Source organism: Pinus tabuliformis, chromosome 1_1 (assembly GCF_031772625.1).
Source record: "Pinus tabuliformis cultivar Carrire ecotype Pingquan chromosome 1_1, CPIR1, whole genome shotgun sequence".
NCBI lineage: Eukaryota > Viridiplantae > Streptophyta > Pinopsida > Pinales > Pinaceae > Pinus > Pinus tabuliformis.
In genome coordinates this window covers 839,281,261-839,303,512 of record NC_142297.1, presented here as the reverse complement: position 1 = coordinate 839,303,512, position 22,252 = coordinate 839,281,261, and the positions used below count along the sequence as shown (strand labels likewise).

Here is a 22,252-nt window from a genome sequence, read left to right as displayed (position 1 = left end):
TGCTTTTGAAGATAGATATGGTTATCCGGACAGCTTGCCTTCTGCCTCTAAAATTGTGCAACAGAATTTGATAAGAAGTCCAGCTGAAAGATCCCAAGACGATTCTTCATGTCAGAATGTGTCATCCACCGGAAATATTGTAGATCAAGTTCATGATAGTGAAAAATCAGGGATAAATGACAATGAAAAGGAAGAACAAAAGCAAATTATACGAGATCTAATGATGCTAGTGAAAAATATGGAAAGCAATCAAACTAGTTATATCAATGATGTAAGAACTTTATGCACCCATCTGGAGAAACGTAATAGGGAGATGGAGGTCACGCAAAATCAGCATGCTAAAGAAATTGAGGCCATAAAAACTAAACATGAAACAGAAATTAGAAGCATGCAAAGCAAGATGTCAGGCTTAGAAGAAAATATGATGACCATGAAAGCTGATCATGATAGGGAAATCGATTCTATGCAAAACAAGTTGTTAACTATGGACGAAGAAATGACTATCATGACATTCAATCATAATAATCAGTTCGCTGACATGCAAGCGAATCATAAAGAAGAAATAAACTCCATGCAGCATTGCTTGATGGACATAAAGGAAAAGAATGATAAAGTAATAAAAGACATGGAAGAACATCATGCCAGACAAATCAATGATATAAAGGTTCAACACTCTAGTCAGATGGATGCCATTAGAATACAAGTTCAAAGGTTTCAGCAATTGGAAGATAAGAGAAACCAGGGAACATCAACAGATCCAGAGCCTTCTCATTTGTTACAACAAGTTCCATCTTATTATGAGAAGGTTATTGATTCGATTGAAAGATGGTTAATTGAAGGAGATCCAGATAGACTTAAAAATGATAAAGATCAGATACAAGATGAAGAAAGACATAGCACGCATATCTTACATACTTCATCTGATAGTTTTGAAACAGAAAGTTCCGTGTCATCAGTCATACAACCAGCCAGAAAGAAAAAGCGCAAGAGAAAGAAAATGAGAAGAAGATTTGACGCATCAGATGGCCGCGAGCAACTTGATTTTCGGATAGGAAAAAGTCCTACCATATGAAAAACTGGACATGACACATCCGACAAGCAGCCAACAGATTTGCCTGAAACCAGGCAAATGCTCAGTATGCACTTTATTGAACACATGTGATGCCATGGGGCATCTTTTGTATCGTATTTCTAAACCTACTCCTTGTTTTTTCCGCATTTTTTCTGCTTTAGATAGTCAATAAATGAAGAGATTTTATCTTTCCTGTGCTTAATGTTATATGCTGATTTTTGGATGGACGCTACTTATTTTTGTGTTGTATGGATGTAGATTCTGGATTCTCACATTCCTGCAAGCAGCAACGTGTCCCCAAGTAGAGCCAGATGTTGACCAGTACCGGTCAACTACCCATGCAGTACACCCCCCTTTTTGTTTGCAAGAAAGGGGCAACACCTGATCAGCGTGTCCGTGCCAGCCTACAGTCATCAACAGCTTGATCAGTTTAATTTTAAACCTAGTCTGCATGTATGAAATGTAAATAATCTTAGCAGATCAAAGTCATGTATGTAAAGTTGCCTAGGTGGACATAACTTTCTAATGATAATCTACGTCTCGGAAGGTTTTTCGTCTCACCGATCGACGATCGGCAGAGTTTTCCTTCAGCCTGACCCCAAAGCTGGGATGCATTTTGTTATTAGAACTTTAGGAGAATCCTAGTGTGTTAATCTGCTAGATTATAGTCGTGTCGTAGAACTGGGTGATTTATGAGGGTCTATGTTAAGTGGGTTTGTCCCCTTAAGATGTAAATTGTAAAAGTCATGATGTAATGTGTCTTGAGGGTTGAAAAATGTTTTAAATCCCCTCATGACTCCTAAGTCCTAGGTCCTAGGTGATGTTTCCAAAGGCTTAGTTCGATGATCCATTTTAAAATGAATTAAAAAATAAAATAATAATAATAATAAAATAATAAAACAAATAAAAATTAAAAAATTAAAAAATAATAAAAAAAATAAAAAATAGAGCAAAAACCCTAACTAATAAAATAATAATATTTTAAGTGAATGAATGCAAAATATTATTTTTAATAAATCGACGGATGAGATCAAGAGATGTCTTGATCCTCATCAACGGTCGAGATCATTTCGACATGGATCACTCGAACTAGCCGTTGGAGTCATTTCCTTTAAGTAGGGTGCTAGGGGTCATTTTCAGATCAATTGGAAGAGGATCTGTGAGTCTGGTACTGAAGAAGCTCTCTTGTAATCTGTTTTCTGGTTAATAAAAGAAGACTTTGGGGTCAAAATTTTAGCTGGTGTTACTCTCTGGAAATGCTGTGAGATTGTTTAATTTTCTGCATATTTTCTTTTCAGCCATTAATAATAGCTTTTTGTAGAGTATTGTGGGCACAGGTATCTTGTTCACTTGCTAGGGTTTGAGTGTTGTTAGGGTTTCTAAAGTAATGGCAGGTATCTCCATTACTTTTTGAGATCTAGCAGCATTTTTGCCCTCTTTACTGATGGTTGTTTTGAGCTGTGCAGAAAACTCTTTCTGAAGAAAAATAGTGGGCGTTCGGGGAAGTTCTCGGCTGAACCAGCCAACTCCCGCAAGCATTTTTTGCTGAGCCCAACTGGATTTGATCCTGGGTCTATCATTCAGTTTATTTTTTTTTAATTTGCATGAGAGATTTTCTGAAGTTCTTTACAGTGAAAACCTAAAATTTCTGTTCTTTAAGATATTTTCGTGCTTATTGATGAATCTGGCTGTTAAGGGGCCAAATCTGTAAATTAAATTAGTTGTTCTAGGGTTTTAATTTTTGCTTTATGTAGTTTTATTAGGGTTTAGGGTTTTTAGGTTTCAATTTATCACATGAAAAATTCCGAAATTATTTTTGGCAGGTAAATCAAATTTCGCCCGTGGCTCCCATGCCCTGTCAGTGGTCCAAGAATTGGATTCGTGAAACACAGAGATCTATTGAGCACTGAATGCAAGCGTTGCAGAAAACCCAAGATCCAAATGGAATTCGCGTTTTAATTTGCCAGATAAACCACAGAAAATCGTGAAGCGTTGCTCTCTCTGCCGTCAAGCCGGCTCTCTATCACGCAAATGTTATTGCTGGTGATACATTACAGTTTGCTGCATAAAAAAATTTTAAACGCCTGTGGATGATGTCGAGGATCTCTCCGCGCGGAATGCGATTCTCAGTTGACGGCTAAGTTTCTCTGGAAAATCCGAGCCCAGTCAAAGTCTTTTAGCAGAAATTCTTCAGAGCATCAAACAGCAAGATCGTGGCCATATAATCATCACTGCAGAATTCTCGTGGGCCTGTCATCCAAATCTCTTTAGCTGACGAGTGGGATCTGGCTCAGTCTCCAATCGAACCAACGGACAGGGGTTTCAGCGTCGGCATTGTAGCAGGTTCCATCCACTTCAAACCGAAAGCAGCGCCGTCGACTGTAGAGATTCAACGCTGGCTATCCATCTTGCAGAGTTCTGTCACGCGCCTCAGGTGATAACATAAATCGCTTTCGAATTTGAGAGATATCTGGAGTGGCAATGCGTTGTTTTGGTCAGCTTATGATTGACGGCTAGGGTTTTCATTTCGATGCGTTTGATTTTTTTTTGTTGTTTTATCGCAGGCTAGCATAATCCTAGTTTCGTTTCATTACGTTTAGATTTAATAATCGTTTAGTTTTGTTTTATATTTTTGTTTATTAGTTTTTAGACTTAGGCTTTCGTTTTTGTATAGTTAATGTTTTAGTTGTTATTTAAAATAGATTGTAATTTTAAATGTGGTTCAGCTTTTTAGATTTTAATTTGTTCTTTTCAATTTAATTAGTTTTGTTTAAGCTTAGATTTTAAACTTTATTTTTTTTGTTTTAGTTTTAGGTTTTATTTTTATATTTTTAGATTTTAATTTATATTTAGTTTAAGTTTCGTTTTATTTAGATTTTAATTTAGTCCTTTAAATTTTGCCAAAAATAAAAATAAAAAATTGAAATGCATAAAAAATTTTGAGTTTCAGTCTTGACTTGGGAATTACCTATGTTTCATCTTTTATGCTGAGATTGAAAATTTTAACGTGGGAATTAGTGTTTAATTTGATTCAATTTTCAGCTGATAATTAATTGCATGAATGTGGTCTCTTGTTCAAAACACTTTATCTTTCGAAATCTTAATTTGTTGGAGTATCACTAAGTCGTTAAGCATTTTTCTCACTTGATAAAAGTTAATGATTGCTCCTAATGAGATCATATTTCTGCAGTATCTGGTAATTAATCATTTAAACATTAACTCCACAAGGCACTGGTCTTTTCATTTCTAAATCCATTTTAGTGCTTTTCATATCGTGTCTCCCGACCAACTGGTCGACAGTTGGTCTTCATCATTTTACAGGGTCTACCCCCCTTAGCCGCGGGAGACAGGCTTAAACGGAGGGATCGGGGATCAAGGTGACAGCCCCCGGTCTGAGGGTTGTCGTGTCAATCCGCGCGACAACAGGGCCTATCTCTCTCATCACTAATCTTACCCACTCTCCATGCTTGGAAAATTAGACCTTGCCAAAGTAGCTTGTCTTTCAAAAAGTCATTTCTAAGATCAAGAGTGTGTTAATCTTTCCCATAATCTCTCACCCCTTTAATAATTATGTCCACTGCGCTAATTTTCCTTTCTTTAATTTCTCTATCTTACATGCTATCCATTTGGTTGTTTGTTACTTCTTTTATATTAGTAGGGTTTTTAGTAACATGTGCCCAAGTTTTGAGATTATTTTGCAAAACCCACTTCCTTTTCATCTCTTCCTTTCACTTCCTGGTTGTTTGTTTCATCAGCCGCTTTCCCTTTGTCTTGGGATGTCTTATGTATCAATACATATTTAGTTCCCATTGCATATTCCTTCATGTTTTGCTAGGAAACCTTCATGTCTTGCCATTTATCCTTCAATACCAAAAGAGCTTCTTGCAACAATGCTACACGCTCTTTTAAAAACTTATTACTTTCTATCAAAGCCTAGCATGTATCTATTATTACATGAATTTTAAGATCTCTTCCTGCTCTTTAACTTCCAACTACTCCATCCTTCTCTTTGCATTTACCAACTCTTGCATATAAAGGTTAGATGACCAGGTTAGAGGTGTGGATGTGGGGTTGTATAATGCATAACCATTGATTCCTTTCACTTTATTTTTGTCATGCCTTTGTAAAGTGGACTTGTTTGAACATTGTTTATTATGAAGGACCAATTTTTTTTTAAATGTGAAATCCTATATTTTGCAATACATCAAAATTGTTTGGCATTGACCCAAACCCACTTCCCTCTTTTAATCAAAAAAGCAATTTTCACTTGACCTACATAGCTTTTTTCAACATAATTTGGTGCCTCTTGTCCATTTTTTTGCACATGATGGTGACATCGTCCCCATTGTCATAAAATGAAGAGGGGAAAAAGTGACATGATAAGAAACTGAGCTTAATACCTGTCTGCCTATTGGAAAAAACCGAAAAAATTGGAGTCCAAGGAGAAAGGTGGCAACTCACTTTTTGATATCCAATGGCGACTCCTTCCATGCACTCCTTCCTTTGTCATGTTTATAAATGAGAAATTTTTAAAATTATATCTCTACCCTGGCCATCGATAATGGTTGTTACTCCATTTATTTCAACAAATGATCATTGAGATATCAAGCCATGTGTTTCATGTTTGAAATACAACACTATCTCCTGAAAATGATTACCTCCTACTGTGACTCTAAGCAGACTTGTGGCATATTGACATTTATTTGACAAAATGCTTATTAGTCATCACTATAACCAACCACAACTCGCGTTTGAACTCCACCAATACATTTTGAAAATGCATACTTGTGCTCCAAACTTCTGGCATAGTCATACATCAAGTTAATGTGTCTAATAATAATTAAAGTCTCACCAAAATAATAATATCAACCATTTTGGATTGAGAGATCAGAAATTCCACAATCTTCATTTTTACTTCTACGTTTCGAGTCTAGAACAAGACTCATCTTCGGGACTGAATCTACAAAGAAGAGAAAAGATGGAGGTTATAAATAAGAGATGTCATGCAGTTAGGGTTGGGGAGCCAACCAATCAAAGGATATTTAATATTTAATCCTGCTCATAAGAAACAAAGATGGATCTCTAGGGCATAAGGTGTTCAGAAAGAAGGTACATACAGACAATTACCTTCATGCAAATTCGCACCACCACCCAACTCAAAAGATGGGTGTTCTTCAAACCCTTTTTACTAGAGCCTGCAGAATATCGGATGAGATTCACACCAAAGAGGAGATTGCATACTTAAGAAAAGTATTTACAAACCTAGGGTATAAAAATAAAGACATCACCAAAGTCATCCATAAAAGCCAAATCCGAAAACGGAAAGGATAAATTTGAAAATCCTACTAATACATACCTTCCATATATACATGGAGTCACTAACAAGCTGGCCAAAGTTCTAAGAAAGAAAGATATCAGAACTTCATTCAAGCCCATGATGACTATTAAACAAAGGATGAAATCAGTTAAGGATAACCCGGATCACCTCCAGCAAAAAGGTGTTTATATGATCAATTGTTCTTGTGGAGAATACTATATTGGGGAAACAAGTAGGTCTTTCAAGATCAGGCTTAAAGAGCATGGTGCTGATATCCGAAATGAAAGAACTCGATCTTCAGCTTTAGCAGAGCATGCAGGTAAGACCAACCACCACATCTTCCTTGAAGACACTAGGGTCATTGCCAATGAAAGACATCATTTTAAACGTAAAGTTCAAGAAGCCCTCAAAATCATCAAACACCCTCACAACCTCAATAGGGATGGAGGCTTAGAAATTAGCAGAAATTGGATTTCCCTTTTCTCCTGCAATACCAAGGAATAAAGATGTTGTCCCCTTTCTCATCATCCTTACCACTCTTTATCAACCCCTCTTCTCCTCCCGCTTCCCCTTTACCCAATCCCTCTCATGAATGTTTTGTCACATTTCCACTCTTCTTCTCAATTTTGCTATCACCCTCTCATACTTCTCCCAAGTACAAATTTATTAACCTGTCCCCTTACTCACCCCTTTGGCTGAGATTCCATTCATTTTCCCCCTCCCTTTTTTGGCTTTAACCCTTTGTCTCCTAGTAATATTAATAACAATAATTACTAATATCATATTCCTAATTAATATTACTTATATCTTCTAATAACATGATCTCGTAAATTAGGTAAGAATAAAATTTATTAACAGAAACTAATACATTAATACATTAGTTTATTAAAACATATTTTTATTACAACTAAAATGTCATATACTTAAAATATGGTTTAATAAGATTTATATCAAAATATGGTATTAATAAGATTTACATTAAAATATTGGTATCAATAAAATCCATATTAAAATATAATAACATAATCTAATACATTAGTTTATAGAAATCTAAATTCAAATAATTATTATAGGAAAGAAAAATTAATTCTATAATTATCCTTGCTTGGCATATTTCTCTTCTGAGACTATTGTCCGTTCTACTCCCTTAGGCCAAGCTAGATGTTGGTTTATAGGAGTTTCAAACCTCTTAGTGTCAGTGGGAATTAAGTTGGATTGTCTCCCTCCTTTTTGATATTCCTTAGATGCTCCTGGTCACCTTTTACCTACTAGACAAGAGCTAAACAAGATCATCAGGGAGGACATCTACAAGCAATTCGTCCAGGTCACCTGGGTCAATCCTCCAGGAGGGTTGCGCCCAAAGATGTTCTTCTACGTTGAGCACTTCTTGGAGTTGAGAGACAGGCTCATTGTTCGACCCTAGTATACGTTTCACCACTGGATGCATGCTCTTCACATTCCTCTAGGCCAGTTCAGAGTGGGTTCTCATAGACTTCGGGTAGAGACACACCACCAGGTGGATAGAATATGCAGACTCTGCCAGGTATGTCATTTACAGGAAGTGGAGACCGAAGTGCACTTCATCCTTGGATGCCCTGCTTACTACGAGATCAGAGGAAGGTTTCATTGCTTGTTCAGAGATTTTTGGACCCTCACCGACTTTTTCAAGTACCTGGATCAGAGATGTTTGACCCTATATATGCAAAAGGCTCTTAGGTTCTGAGCGCATATTATTCAACCTCCCATCAAACCAGACCCCACACATAGGATCACGACATTTTTCAGGGTACTACCTTCAGACTGGGGCACCAAGAGATCAATTGATACCAACATGTATCTAGACTCTAGATCAATGAGGATCCATGGAACCTCACCTTGCCACACTAGATCTCAGCAACAGTTTCGTCTCAGATCCGTTCCTGGGAGACATATTAGATCCTCCAGCATTCGACAGCGTGTGAACCCCCACGGGATATGATTTAGTAGACACTCTGCATTTGCCATCGACTCTTCATCGGGCCGACAGACTTTGTTGAGTTTCTTCAGTGTTATTCATTCAGCCTCTGATGTTAGGAGAGATGGGTATGATCTTCAGACCTATTAGCTCCTGGATCTTCTCCGCTAGGGCCAAATGTTGATTTACTTCATGCATTGTATCTTTTATAGGAGACCGTTTGGTTCTCCCGCTTTGTATATACATCAGTGTACTCAACAATCCCTTTGACCTACTTTGTGGCCATTAGTTGGAAATAAATATAATTATCTTATCTTATATATACTCATAAATCTAAAAAGAACTATAAGTAAATTAAAATAAGACTTATTAATTAAGTGTGAAAACAAAACATATACTTCTAATGACATACAATAAATTAAAATTAAGATTCCAAATAATAATTAAAAATTAAATATTAAAAATAAAATCTTTTAACTAAAAGATTCCCAACCCTAACTGCATTACATCTCATATTTATAACCTCCATCCTTTTTCTTTTTGTAGATTCAATCTTGGAGATGAGTCGTATCATAGAATAGAAACTTAAACTTAAAAATAAAGACTATAAAATTTCCAATCTCTCAATCTCAAATATCACGCAACAAAAATCTCCAAGCTATTAATATCAACCATATTCCACATAAACAAATTTAAGGGCGAGCAATTCTAAGGGCGCATTCACGGTACTATTACTGTCACTTTGTGGGGAATCTTTTAGTGGCAACGATGTTAATGGCATACAGCTGTGGTGAGTATAAGCCTCTCCTGTCCCTGAAGTCAACTATTCGATGCAAACATCTAGAATCTGTCAGTCGCACAGTAGGATAAAACAATGTTGATGAGAACTGGATCCGGCCCACACTGCAGAGCCCGAGTAAGAGGAGTGTCGCACAGTAGGATAAAGCAATGTTGATGAGAACTGGATCCGGCCCACACTGCAGAGCCCGAGTAAGAGGAGTGCTTGAATTGTAAAGGAGTGCTTGAATTGTGTTTTTACAGTGGAAATGGATTTAGCGGATCAGAAACTTTAACAACACTATAACACTATAGTATCAAAAATTAACCTCTATAACTGAAATTTCCAAAAAATTCAACTCTATTTTTTATTTTTTCAACGGCGTTGCAGACCGATTTAGGTATGGGAGTCCAGACAACGGCGTTGCAGACCGATTTAGGTATGGGAGTCCTCTGTCACTTCCTATTCATATTTGCAAATTCCCAATACACATTCCAACCTTTTTAATGCTCATCACGCCGCTTCTCCCATGGTTGCTACAGAAGAAGCTCTTATAACCCTTCCATCAATTCTCCGCCTGCATCACCTTCTACTGCTTCTTTTTCTGTAGAAGACATCTCTTCCAACAGCCTTCCAACGGTGTCCCATGATAACATACAAATAGCTCCTACAAGGACTGTGGATCTGGATCTGGATAGCCTAATCTACCATATATTTCATCTTTTGAAATTCATCAAGAAGGTAAAGCTGATCCCAATCTTTCATATTTATTTTCTTTCAATATATATATGTATATTTTTTGCAAATAAAAAAATGATTTACAGATGAAGGATTGATTAGCTTGTTTTCCCAATTTTTTTTTTTTCAATATTCAACTATAATAGTGATAGATATTTATTGTTTTTAATCTGTTATCCATATCTGGTATACATTTACATTTCAGAGTTTAAAGGACATCGCTTTTCCACACCTAGGGGTTTGTAAGGTTTTTGAGCCAGGCGTAGGGGTTTCCAAGGCTTTTGAAGTGACCCAAAACCTTGAAAATTTCAAAAACGGTTCATAATTATGTTTTATTAAGAAATTTTCCTCCACCGGATTCTGGTTACAATGAAATTTTCTGTACTGTTTTGGCTAATCCATGTAATATGCCACTTCTGTGTACAATAAAGATTATCCGTAGCTGGCCATTTACCCATTTTCCGATCAAATTTCCATGTTCATACCAAATTTTAGAGTAGCAATTTAGATACCTGGTATATTTTCACATGTCACAGTTCCAAAGACAGTTACGTTACTCCCCAAGGGTTTTCAAGGCCTCTAAAACCCTCTATAGCCTTGAAAAGTCCTGAAGCGGCCTAGATCTATACCTTCTGTGATTTTTTTACTTCACCAGATCCCGGTGACAATGAGACTTTCTGAAATGTTTTGGATGACCTATATAATATGGCACCTCTGTGTGGAATAAAAACTACCCAAAACTGTCTATGCAGAAGTTGAGATCCCTGGTGTTAGCTTATGTGTCAAAGTTTAAAAGGCATGGTTCTTCCACATCTCAAGAGATTTTCAAGGATTTCGAGGCCTTTTAGGTCACCCAAAGCCTTCAAAAATCTTGAAATGACCTAGATCTATACAGCCTTCTGTATAAAAATTATTCACAGTAAAGTTTTCTTAGCTTTTATGCACAACCGATATAAGATACCTTCCCCCTCTTGGTGTCTTGGTTTTTTACTAAGAGACTACGCTGGAACTTCTTTTTTCCTGATCATCATTTTGATTTCAATCCAGCTTGGATAAAACCTTTGACGTATTGTTAATTTTTGTAATCGGACGAAATTGAATGTATTTCCAGTTTATGGAGGGAATAAACTCTGTTGCCCCAGTTAACTTTTAAATTTTTCTTACAGCATTGTGAAACTGTTAATATGAAATATAAGTTCTTTCCCTTTTAATAGCGTTGCCCACTCCCAAAGATATATCTTCCCAGATCCTTGTTAATCTGTGTTATCAGACGAAATTAAATCATATATTCGTTTTTTCTTAGAAAAAGTCATCACAACAAACTGTCGACTGAACAATATTGGCTTAAAAGCTCATCAGGGTTATTTAATTCCTGTTGGTGTCTTGGTTTTTTACTAAGAGACTATGCTGGATCTTCCTTTTTCCTGGTCATCATTTTGATTTCAATCTGGCCTGGATAAAATCTTTGATCAGAATTATATTATGTGAAAAAGCATGGGCGTATTGTTAATTTTTGTTACCGAACAAAATTGAATGTATTTCCTCTGTTGCCCCAATTAACTTTTAATTTTTTCTGATACTATTGTGAAGTTGTTAATATGAATTATAAGTTATTATCCTTTTTACGGCGTTGCCCAGAAATACACCATTCCAGATCACTGATATATTGTTAATTTGTGTTATCACTCGAAATTGAATTATATTTTCATTTTTCATGGAAAAAAGTCATCACGATTCACAACAAACTGTCGGCTGAACAATATTGGCTTAGAAGCTCATCATGGTTATTCAAATTAAAAGAGTTCCTGCAGAAGGGAAGAAACAAACTTTGTTTCTGCACCAAAATTTCTTAACCAAATTAAACGTGAATTAAATTTTAAATATTCTGACAGCATTGTGAATTTTTCATATAAAATATAATTTTCTTTTTATAGTGTTTGGCAGAAAGATACCTTTCCAGATCAGTGTTCTAATTCAGTTTGGAGTCTCCTGCAGGAAATAGGGCATGCACACTGGGTTACTGCAGGGCTTCTTGTGGTTCCAAACATTTTGCAGGTAGCCCATGGAAATGAGTGGTTTGATCTTTTGGAGGAAGTGAATGGATTAGTCGAATATCTTCTGTATTTTATTGCACGATCTGGATTAAGGAAAATGATGGAAAATAAAATTAGAGAAGCCATACAGTTAATGGTGGAAGCTTCTCTAATGTTTTTCTTTCAAATTGACTCTTCTAAATTTAACAGGTGAGTACATAATAGTAATACTGATTGGATTCTTATTTGTAAATAGAAATATAATTTATTAATATATATAATTTAGATAAAAATAGATTAAATGGATTGTTTAAAATTACAAGGGGCAGCATTATAAACATGGCCATAACAAAGCTGAAAAGTTTTATTATTGTTTTTCTTATTTCTAAACAATTCAAACAAATATGTAATCTGTTTTTTCTTTTACTTGTGTTTAAGGTTTAAACTAGAAACACTTGTTGCCCCTCACCACTTAATCCGTAATCCTAACAATATCATAATGACAATTCTGTCATATGTCTGAGGATTTGCCATATATAAAGATGAATGTTTTAATCAACTGTGATTGGTTGCAGGCACTCTTTACGGAATTGAGATATTCGAAAGTCCCACTGTTTGATAAAGTAAATTCAAGATCGAGGGATGCATTAGAGTTACAGAAAGAGATCTTGAAATATTTGAACGGACTGGAAGAGACACCAGATATTAGAACACATGAAGATGGACATGAAGCAATAGGTCAACTGTTAAAGAAAGTGGAGGCTTTTATTTACATTGATCATGTTTTGTGGCTACATGGGTTTCGATATCTTTTAGTTTTGCCAATATGAAGAATGCAAAGAAGCTGAAGCTGCTTCTTACTTTACTTGACAAAAAAATGTGTGTTGAGTGAAAACAACAACTCAATATGAAGAATGCAAAGAAGCTGAGGCTGCTCCTTACTGTACGTAACAAAGATGTGTGTTGAGTGAAAACAACAACTTAATGTATATAGAGTGAAAACGAGAATCTAGTCTCTAATACTATATTAGGAATCTAGAGACATTAGTAAACTTTCCAAATCTTTACTATTACTTTGAGTGAACTATTAGTGTTATATTCCAAAGTAACAGTTAGTCCCAGAAATCAATCAATTCTCATAGATGCAATGGTTAATGTTCAGAAATTAAATGTGTATATCTGTAAAGGTAAGATCCATTGTGTTTGTCTCTAACAAAATTAAACGCAAGGTACAATTGATCCAGAGATCTTTGTACTTGAACATAAAACAAATGGAGGGAAAACGCGATTTAAAATATCCGAAAAGGTTTCTCCCTATACTAGTTTTAATGTAATGTATTGTAAGCAAAAAAGAGTAGAACGTAAACAACTTGCTTCTCTGATTTGAAAAGAAAAAGAGTGCAAGATTTTATTATTTTGAATAATTTGATGGGCTTTTGTGCACCTTTAAAGTAGGATACACTCTTGGACAACAACTCTTGACATAGCTTCATTCAGGCTCTATGTAGTATCATATCTCTTTGTGGCAATTTACAGTTGAGGTTTAATCCACTTCTCACTAGATCTCAATTACTATTACACCCTGGTCACCGCTAATGGCATTCCTAGGTTCTAACAAATTTTGGACCTAAAACAATAAATGTTAGAGTGTTTCTAACAGAAAGATAGTCAAATCATTAGCCTCTCATCTATGATGTAGTGACACAACAAAATGCCACCCCCAAGTTTGTAGTAATGTTTACCTCACCCTTCCCAAATTTGTTTGTTGGGAATATGGATGGTGAGTAGCTTGATTCTTGGATTTGAAATATGGAGTCTTTCTTCCCAACTCACCCAAATCCAAGGACAATCATATTTTTTTTATATCCCATTCTTTAACTAAGAATATCTTTTCTGACATAGTACTGCTTTATATTTTGTTTTGTGTTTCCCATTCTCTAACTAACGATATCTTTCTTGGCATAGTACATACTATGGATTCATTCTTTCTCTTGCCTCACCTATTTATTCTATCTTTGGCACTGCCTCATGAACAACTTGGCATCGCATTTTTGTTGACACGGTGTCATAACGTAAATGCCCATTATGACTAGTATTAACTTTGAAACCAACATTTAATCTTTCCACTAGTTTACACTTAATTGGTTTAGCAGTGGAATGGTAAGCCAATGTGTGCATAATCATCTCACACCAATGATGTTCTTTCCCTTGTGGTGTAATTGAATGTGATGCAGCTATGATGAAATGAACGCCATTCATCATTGCACTCTGCACCCATTTTTATCCTCCTGCACATCATCGAGATCTTATGTAGTATGATTCAGCATTTACTATTCAAATTAGCTAGAGATTGGTTTAGGAGTAATTTAATCATGATTTTTTTTACAATTAAAAATTGGAAAGGAAAAAAAAAAATTTCTTTTACGTGGTTGAGTGTCTGATAGAATTTTGAGAATGTTAAACTTATTTTCACAATAATAAAAAAATATAATTTAAATAATAAAACATTATAATTTTGTCAAAAAAATTTAATCAAAATCTAATGAAAATTGTTAAAAAAAAGTATTTTGTTAGTAAATGCCAATATTGTTATTATAAACATGAAGTTAAACCAATCTAGATGGGATCTACCAAGCCTCAAGAGATCAAATCTCCAAATTTTTTTTTTAAGGTGAATATATATACACACGCACACACAAAAATACCATTGCAAAAAGAATTTAACCAACTTAGATGGGATCTACCAAGTTTGGAGAGATCAAATCTCCAAAATGTTTTTTGATTGAATATATATATATATATATATATATATATATATATATATATATAAGAAGACCATTGCAAAAAAAATCCAAAAACAACCAAAGGTAAATTGATTATTTTATATCAAAAATTATTTTAATTTAATTTTGACTTTTTTTTTGTAACTTCTCAGAGTCAAAATGTTTAGATAACATAAGGTAACAATAACATAATAGGACATTACATCTCTTTCATACTGCATTGGAGAGCATCTTTGGGAGCAATAATTTGAAAGCAAGATTAACACTGTCTCCATAAAAATAAAAAACCAACATACATTCATCTTAGCTTCGGATCTACCAAGTGTTAAGATGGATCAAATATCTCAAGATGTAAACCTCAATTTTTAGGGCAAAATTTGAATAAATCTTTGTACCTCAACAGATTTGATTCCTCTTCGGACTTAAAAGATAAATAGTTAACATGGATCTATGTTGTTTCTGAATAATATTAATTATATTTCATATCTTTTTATTTTTAATTTTATTAAAATCTTGACAATACATATAAATGCATGATATATATATATATATATATATGAAAAACATTTATGGTAAATATGAATCATTATTTTAATTTATACACTGAAATAGAATATATATATATATATATATATATATATATATATATATATATATAAAGTTTTTATGTCCTTATTAATTATATGTTGTGAAATATGAACCATTACTATTTAAATTTATTTTGGAAAAATTTCCTTGTAATTTTATTAATAAAAAGAAAATTACAATACATTGAAAGAATCTATTATTTTTGTTACTTTTTGAATTGATGTGACATTTAAATGTTTACACATTTTTTTTTTCAAAAAAAAAAAAACTAGTTTTTATTATAATAACCGGCACATCAAGTCTCCATATCTCCAAGTTACATTGTGCTTATATAGTGGAAAATAATGTCCCAGATACCACAACCCAAGTGGGAATTAGCCTCAATTACCCATAATAAAAAAAAATAGAAATACCTCCATCTAAAAATACAGATAAATTGAGCATATGTCATGTGGACATCAATAGGAATAATATAGTATGTCTAAGGTATTCAAAAACAAAAACAAGAATGTGTGCCAGCTTGCACCAAATGTGCGTGATGAATCATGAGACCATCCAGATTAAGCCAAAACTAAAGTAGAAAAAGCAATGACATGGATTAGCATCTGGGGAAAACGATGTCGTCCTCAACAATGATATTGTTGTTGACTTGCAAAGCGAAATGTATGATACCCACCACAGAACTAATACCAATCTTTGACATAACATCTGCAATGGAGCTGTGTTCCTTGTGGATGTGTTGAAAGGTAATGTGATGGAATGATAGCTTAAGATATTCAACGTGGCGGATCCATCCCTGTAGATGTGGATGAGAGATAGTAGAAATACCCTTCATGTCATTGATAAGAGCTTGTGAGTCTCCAAAGATTTGGATGCTTTGGATGTCAAGAAAATTTGCAAAACATAATAAACGCCATAGTGGGATGATTTCAACTTTCATGTTTGTGCCTTTTCCCCATGTCTAGAATAATTTGAACTATTGATTTATGTTCATGCAGAGCCATGCACCACATCCACAAGTGCCAGCTTGTGCAACTGCATCAAAATATCCTGCAGGGAAAGTATTGTGTGGAGGGGAATTTCTAAAACTTATGTTCTTAACCAATGTATGCTGCTTTTCTAGGAACGCCATCCAAAATGCAATTTTATTGACGATATTATTTATAGTGAGTGACATATCTTCAAAAATAATGGAATTTTTGGCCCTCCAAAATTCCCAAAAGACTATGAGGGGAATGGAAAGTTGGTATCTAGTCCTCCCACTCCACCATGACAAACAAGAATCTATAGAGTCGTGTTTCGTTAGAGGAAAGCAAAAAGGCTTGAGATCTTGAACCATACCTGAGCAGCGATCGGACAATCCAACAAGAGATGGAAATTTGTTTCCGCTGCATTCGTGCAAAGTACACATCGACCAAGTCCGTTTAAACTTATTTTCTTCAGGTTCTCCCAAGTCAGTGTCTTGTCCTTCCAAGTTAGGCAGGAATATAAGATGATCTTGTACGGGACCTGTGTTTTCCAAAATTTTCTGAACCAACATTTGTTCTGTAGATTTTGTGAGATACAAATAATGAAGAGGTGTCTCTGCAACAGATATGGACCCCCATTGTATTAGGCCTTCCCAAGCGATTTGGTCTCCTCCATCATTTTTGCATATGCCCGATCTGCGTGATACAATAATATATCTTTCTCATGCCACTGCCGAAACGTCGATCAAACCAATTTCCTTAGCTTTCTTCCAGACTGGAAAGTTGCCATTCCATGTTTTAATAAATTGAGCAAGGTAAATGATCCCTCTGGCATTTAATCTAGCAACGAAGTCACATTTACTGAGTGAATCATCCTCCACACCCAGAATGCGATCTCTACCTATAATAATGTTTTTTAATGTGTCAAAAGACCAGCAAGTGCGATTTAGGAGCCATTGTTTGATTTGTTGAAACTTGCCCAAATGGAAGATCCAATTTTCTTTTCCGACCAAGTCGTCTCTCATCCACACTTCCACCTTAATGTCACCCATGTATTTTTCTCGAATGATGTCTCCCCACAGACATTCGTTGAATGAGCCGCACCATAGAGATTTGGTTAATAGTGCCCATCCAAAAATTCTTAAGTCTAGGATCTCCCAACCCCCAAATTGTTTTGGAATCGTGAGTCTATCTAATCCGATTAGATGATATTTGAGGGATTTTCCAGAGCCTGCCCAGATGAAGTTTGCCAGTATACGACCAATTTTGTTAATAATAGTGGTGGGGAGACAGTATAGGTGTGCCCAATACACCACAAGTTGTTGCAAAACCGATTGCATGAGCGTGACTCTGCCCTTGAGAGTCAAACAACGATGCTCCCATCTAGAGATTTTCTTATGAAATTTATCAGCAATCTATAACCAACCATTAACTTTGTAATTTTTTGGTTTGATATTGAAACCCATATATCTCAAACCCAAATCAATCGTTTGAGTGGGCACCTAGTAATGTGTTTTATCTCCTCCTGATGACCTTCAACATATAATAGCATGGATTTTCCCTTGTTTATCATAAGTCCTGAAGCGTCACCGGACCTGCAAAAGACATGGTGTAGTGTGGTCCATTGCATCTTGGAAAGCATTCTGAAAATCAAAATTTCATCAACAAAAAAACTATGTGAAACCTTTATGTTGTGTCCCAAGGTAATCCAGTAAAAATGTTCTCCATTCTGGCAACTTTGATTTTATGACTGAGACCGTCCATGATTAGTATAAATAATAGGGGCGATAATAAGCAACCCTGACGTAGTCCCCTTCCGGCACCAAAGAATTTAGTGGCATTTCCATTTAGAATTATAGCATATTAAACAGTGGATACACAAGCCATGATCCACTCTATATTTTTCACATCCAATCCAATTCTTAAAAGTATGATGTGAAGGAAAGCCCAATCTACACAGTCATACACTTTCTATAAGTCCACCTTCATAACCAACACTTCCATTTTCTTCATGTGGATATAAGCTTATAAATAATATTACACAGGGAGATGGGCCTGTAGTCCTTAAAAGATTCCAAGTCTTTTTGCTTCGGAATGAGGGCAATGAATGTGTAGTTGATGGCCCCTGGAATGTGTCCTCGATTCATGGAATCTTTAGCCATGAGAAATAAATACGACCTAACCAAGTCAAAGAAATGTATGAAGAATTCAACAATCCAATCATCTGGCCCGGGGCATTTATCTTTTGCAAAGGATTTTAGGACCATATGGATCTCATCCAAATCAATGGCCATGTATAATGCCAGATTTTGAGCCTGATCAAACATGGTGGTATAGGAGTCTTAACCCCAAAACTGGTCCTCTATTTGAGTTCCCCCTTGTGCCCGATAGAAGGATTCAAAGAATAAAACTGCTTCTTTATGGATATCAGTTGTAGAATGTGCCATATTGCCATAGGAGTCTCTAATGTGCCATATTGAATTGATGTTCCTCCTATAGTTTGCATATCTATGAAAAAAAATGCATTTATGTCCCCCTCCTTTAGCCACGGTGTTTTGATCTTCAAGCGCCAAGTGGCTTCCTGTATGTGCAAGATCTTCCTCTTTTTTTCCTCCATTTCCTTTAATTTTTTAATGAGCGTTGGAGAGGGGTTCCCATTATCCATGATCTTACCAAGTCTTGCCATTTCCTCCTTGATGTCTACTAAGTCCTTAATCATGGCCCTTTTCTTAATTCTCTCCCATTTTTAGACCTCCAATTTTAATGCACGAAGTTTCCCATGTATGGAATGCATGGGTGAAATATTTGTTTCTCGATGCAACGAGGTCAAGAAATATTTAACCAAATTATTAAAATCGTCGCCGTCAAGAAAAATTATGTTAAATTTGACGGGCATACCCAAACACATCTCCTCCTGTTTCCAAATTAACAATATGGGCATATGATCAAAGACATATATCTTAAGGACATCAGAATGGAGGAAACCCAATCTCTCTACAAGGTTTTCATGGACCAAAAATCGATCAAGTCTCTTTCCAATATGTTGGGGACCAGCCCAACCATTATGCCATGTGGGCACAATGGGGAGGGGTCGAATGTCCATCAGGTTGTTGTCACTGAAAAGCATCTGGAGTCTATCCCCAAGGGGATCCTTTCTGCAGTGTGAGCCCCAACATTCTTCCAAGGATATTGTGGAATTGAAATCTCCAGCAACTATAAGAGAGCCATTTTTAATAGATCTGAAGCATACAAGCAATCCAAAAATGAAGTACGATCCCGATAAGGGGTATATAAATTCAGAAGATGTAAATGACAAGCAAGTCCTCGAAGTAGTCCTGAAAGGAAAATACCTGCAAAACATTTATATGCACAGAAAGATGTCTAGTGAGGATCCCATAAAGTCATTGATCCACCTGATAGACCTATTGAGTCGACTGCCACCATATGCCAATCTAGGAGAATTTTTTGGAAGTACTCAAGGACCTCATGAGTAGTCATCATTGTTTCTTGTAATCGAATGCTATAGGGACAAATGAAGGAGAAGAGATCTCTGAGGGAAAGGAATTTATGTGAATCCCCTATACCCCGCAGGTTAAGGGATAGGCATAAAGTCATGTTTCATGTAGGTCGGGCGTAGCTGCTCTAAAGGCCCGAGGGTCGAAAGAAGTGCAAATGGGGATACTAATGAGCTCAGAGGATCCAGGGAAAGAAATTGGTTCGATTTTAGGGCGGCCGTGAAAATGCTGACTACCTCGCCTTTTCTATGACAGACAATAATATTAAAGGCCGAGTTAAGGTTGATGGATGGGGATGCCTTTGGTTGCCCACGATGGATGGACATGGCATGTAATTCAAGTGCAGGGTTCGCAAGGAGAAATTCTATGACGCTTCCCACCAAATTTCGAGGAGAGGAATTAGGCGAAGGTGGTAAAATGGGAGAACAATTAGAGGGCAATCTAGGAGTGTGGGGATATTTCTCCGAGGTACCCACTAGGGATGGAAAATTTGGAAGGACCAATGACTCAGGGGGAATCAACGTTTCAGTCAACGGGGAAGATGTGGTGTGGGGAAAAGTGAGAGGAGAGGAGAGTGGGGGAAAGTGAGAAGGTTTCAGAGGTGGGGGGAGATACTACAGCTTTAGGAAGACACGAGGTAGTTGTACCAGTAGGTGAGGATCAAGGGGAGGAGGGTAAGGCAACAGGAGAGGAGGAAGATCAGTGCCTAGTCATATTCTTATCAGGGGATGAGGGATCAGTGAAAGGAGTTTTACCTGAATGTGTAGACTGATTTTTCTGCAAATTTTTACCAGCACCACCATGTCCACGAGCGCGTCTATCATCAGCCTCCCGATCAACACCACCATTTCCATGAGCACATTTACCATAAAACTTCCTCCTACTGAGTCACTGAAGACATCGGGCCATGAGATGCCCTGTGTGGTGACAGATAAGGCAACAAAATGGTATGCTCCAGTAATCCAATATTTAATGGATGTGAATTTTCTCCCAGACCATATCTATGTCTGTTGGGAGTTCTCCTGAGAAGCCCAAATCGACTAGGATCTAAGCGAATTTTTTTTCCCAAGCCTCTTGACACTTTGGATCAACGTATATGAACCTTCCAATAGTATTTCCAATGTCCGTCAAAACCCTTCTGGTCCAAAATTCAATGGGAAGCATGTGTAGCTTCACCCAAATCATTTTTTTCTTTGGAGTGCCCCTGAGAGGATTGAAGCCAACGTACCATGGGTGAAGAAGGAGGAAACTACGCCCTCGAACCCATCGAATTTTGTAAACTTTCGCCAAATCCTCTTGATGCAGGAAATGGAAATTGTACCATGAGTACATAAGCCAACTGATCATACAGGTGTAGCCAAGAAGCATCTTGCACTGAGCAAATACCCATTCTCGCATCTCCAGTTCCTAAAGGCCCGAGAATTACTAGCGTCCCACTAACGCACATTTTTTTAAACTAATCACTCAATCCAGAAGGACATCATATCCAAAACTCAGAAGCTTTGTATGAGGAGAAGTCCCAATTGCCTTGCTTCAATGTTTTGCCTTAACAGTCAAAGGAGGGGGAAGAGACAATTTAGGGTGTTGATGAGTTGCATGTTGAACAAGTGTTTGATCATCGTCAGGATCTTGTACATGGGTGTTAGTCGCACCAGGATGGGGGAGAAGTTGCATGGGACGAATGCGAAATATGGACATCAGGAGGGGGTATGTGGGTTGGATCCTTTTGTGTCGCGTGGGTTTTCAATAGGATGCCACGTTGGTGTGTCGATTTAGCAGCAAGGGTAGCACATATGAATGCCTCATGTTCTGATGTGTCATATTTATATAGGTTAGACAGTTCCATAGGCTCAGGGGTAGCTGAGACAAGAAATGCGAAAAGACAAGTCCATCTCAAAGTGGCACAATAGGAAGGAAAAAATCATGTGTCAGAGGGGAAAAGAGAATAATAAAATAAGAAAATCAAGGGAGCGGAAGTAAATAGTAAAAGTGTTAGGCGAGGAATCTCATATGTCTAGGCCTTGAAAAGCAGACCATTGTACCACGAGTTTCGTCGAATGATAGTAAAAATAGAGAGAAATTCCCACGGTAGGTAGATCCCTGAAGCCACCCTGTCGTCGTTCCAGATCCGAAATTGGAAAATATAATGAAGGCAACAAGTAATGTCAAGTACTTCAACCAATATCCCTGCAAAACAACCTTGAGAACTGGAAAAACAACTGTTATGATCTTGAGGAAAACCTCAATCCAAGTATAGACCTAATAAATTTTTTCTTGTAGATCAGCCACCAACCACTCGTAATTAAAGTCATACCAATTTGAAAACTGTCAAATTTGGAAAAAGGTGGAAATTGTCCAACAAGAGGCATCGGAAAAAGTTCGCCATCCTAAAACCCCAAAGAATTGCAGTTCGGGAATGTATAGCAGAAACCTTCTGTGCAAGTATATGGATACCCCTAATCCTTCGTCCTTCACAACAAAAAAAACAACAACAACCCAAAAAAGT

General features: G+C 36.5%; 1 protein-coding gene across 1 annotated transcript; it reads left to right on the top strand.

Moving 5' to 3' along the window:
- Positions 1–9,111: 9,111 nt before the first annotated feature.
- Positions 9,112–12,959, top strand: LOC149216770 (uncharacterized). The gene is made up of 5 exons (XM_089390063.1): positions 9,112–9,133; positions 9,512–9,560; positions 9,664–9,862; positions 11,855–12,102; positions 12,468–12,959. The coding sequence occupies exons 1-5, from the start codon at positions 9,112–9,114 to the stop codon at positions 12,484–12,486; spliced, it is 537 nt and encodes a 178-aa protein (XP_089246189.1). The 3' UTR covers positions 12,487–12,959.
- The last annotated feature ends 9,293 nt before the right edge of the window (positions 12,960–22,252 follow it).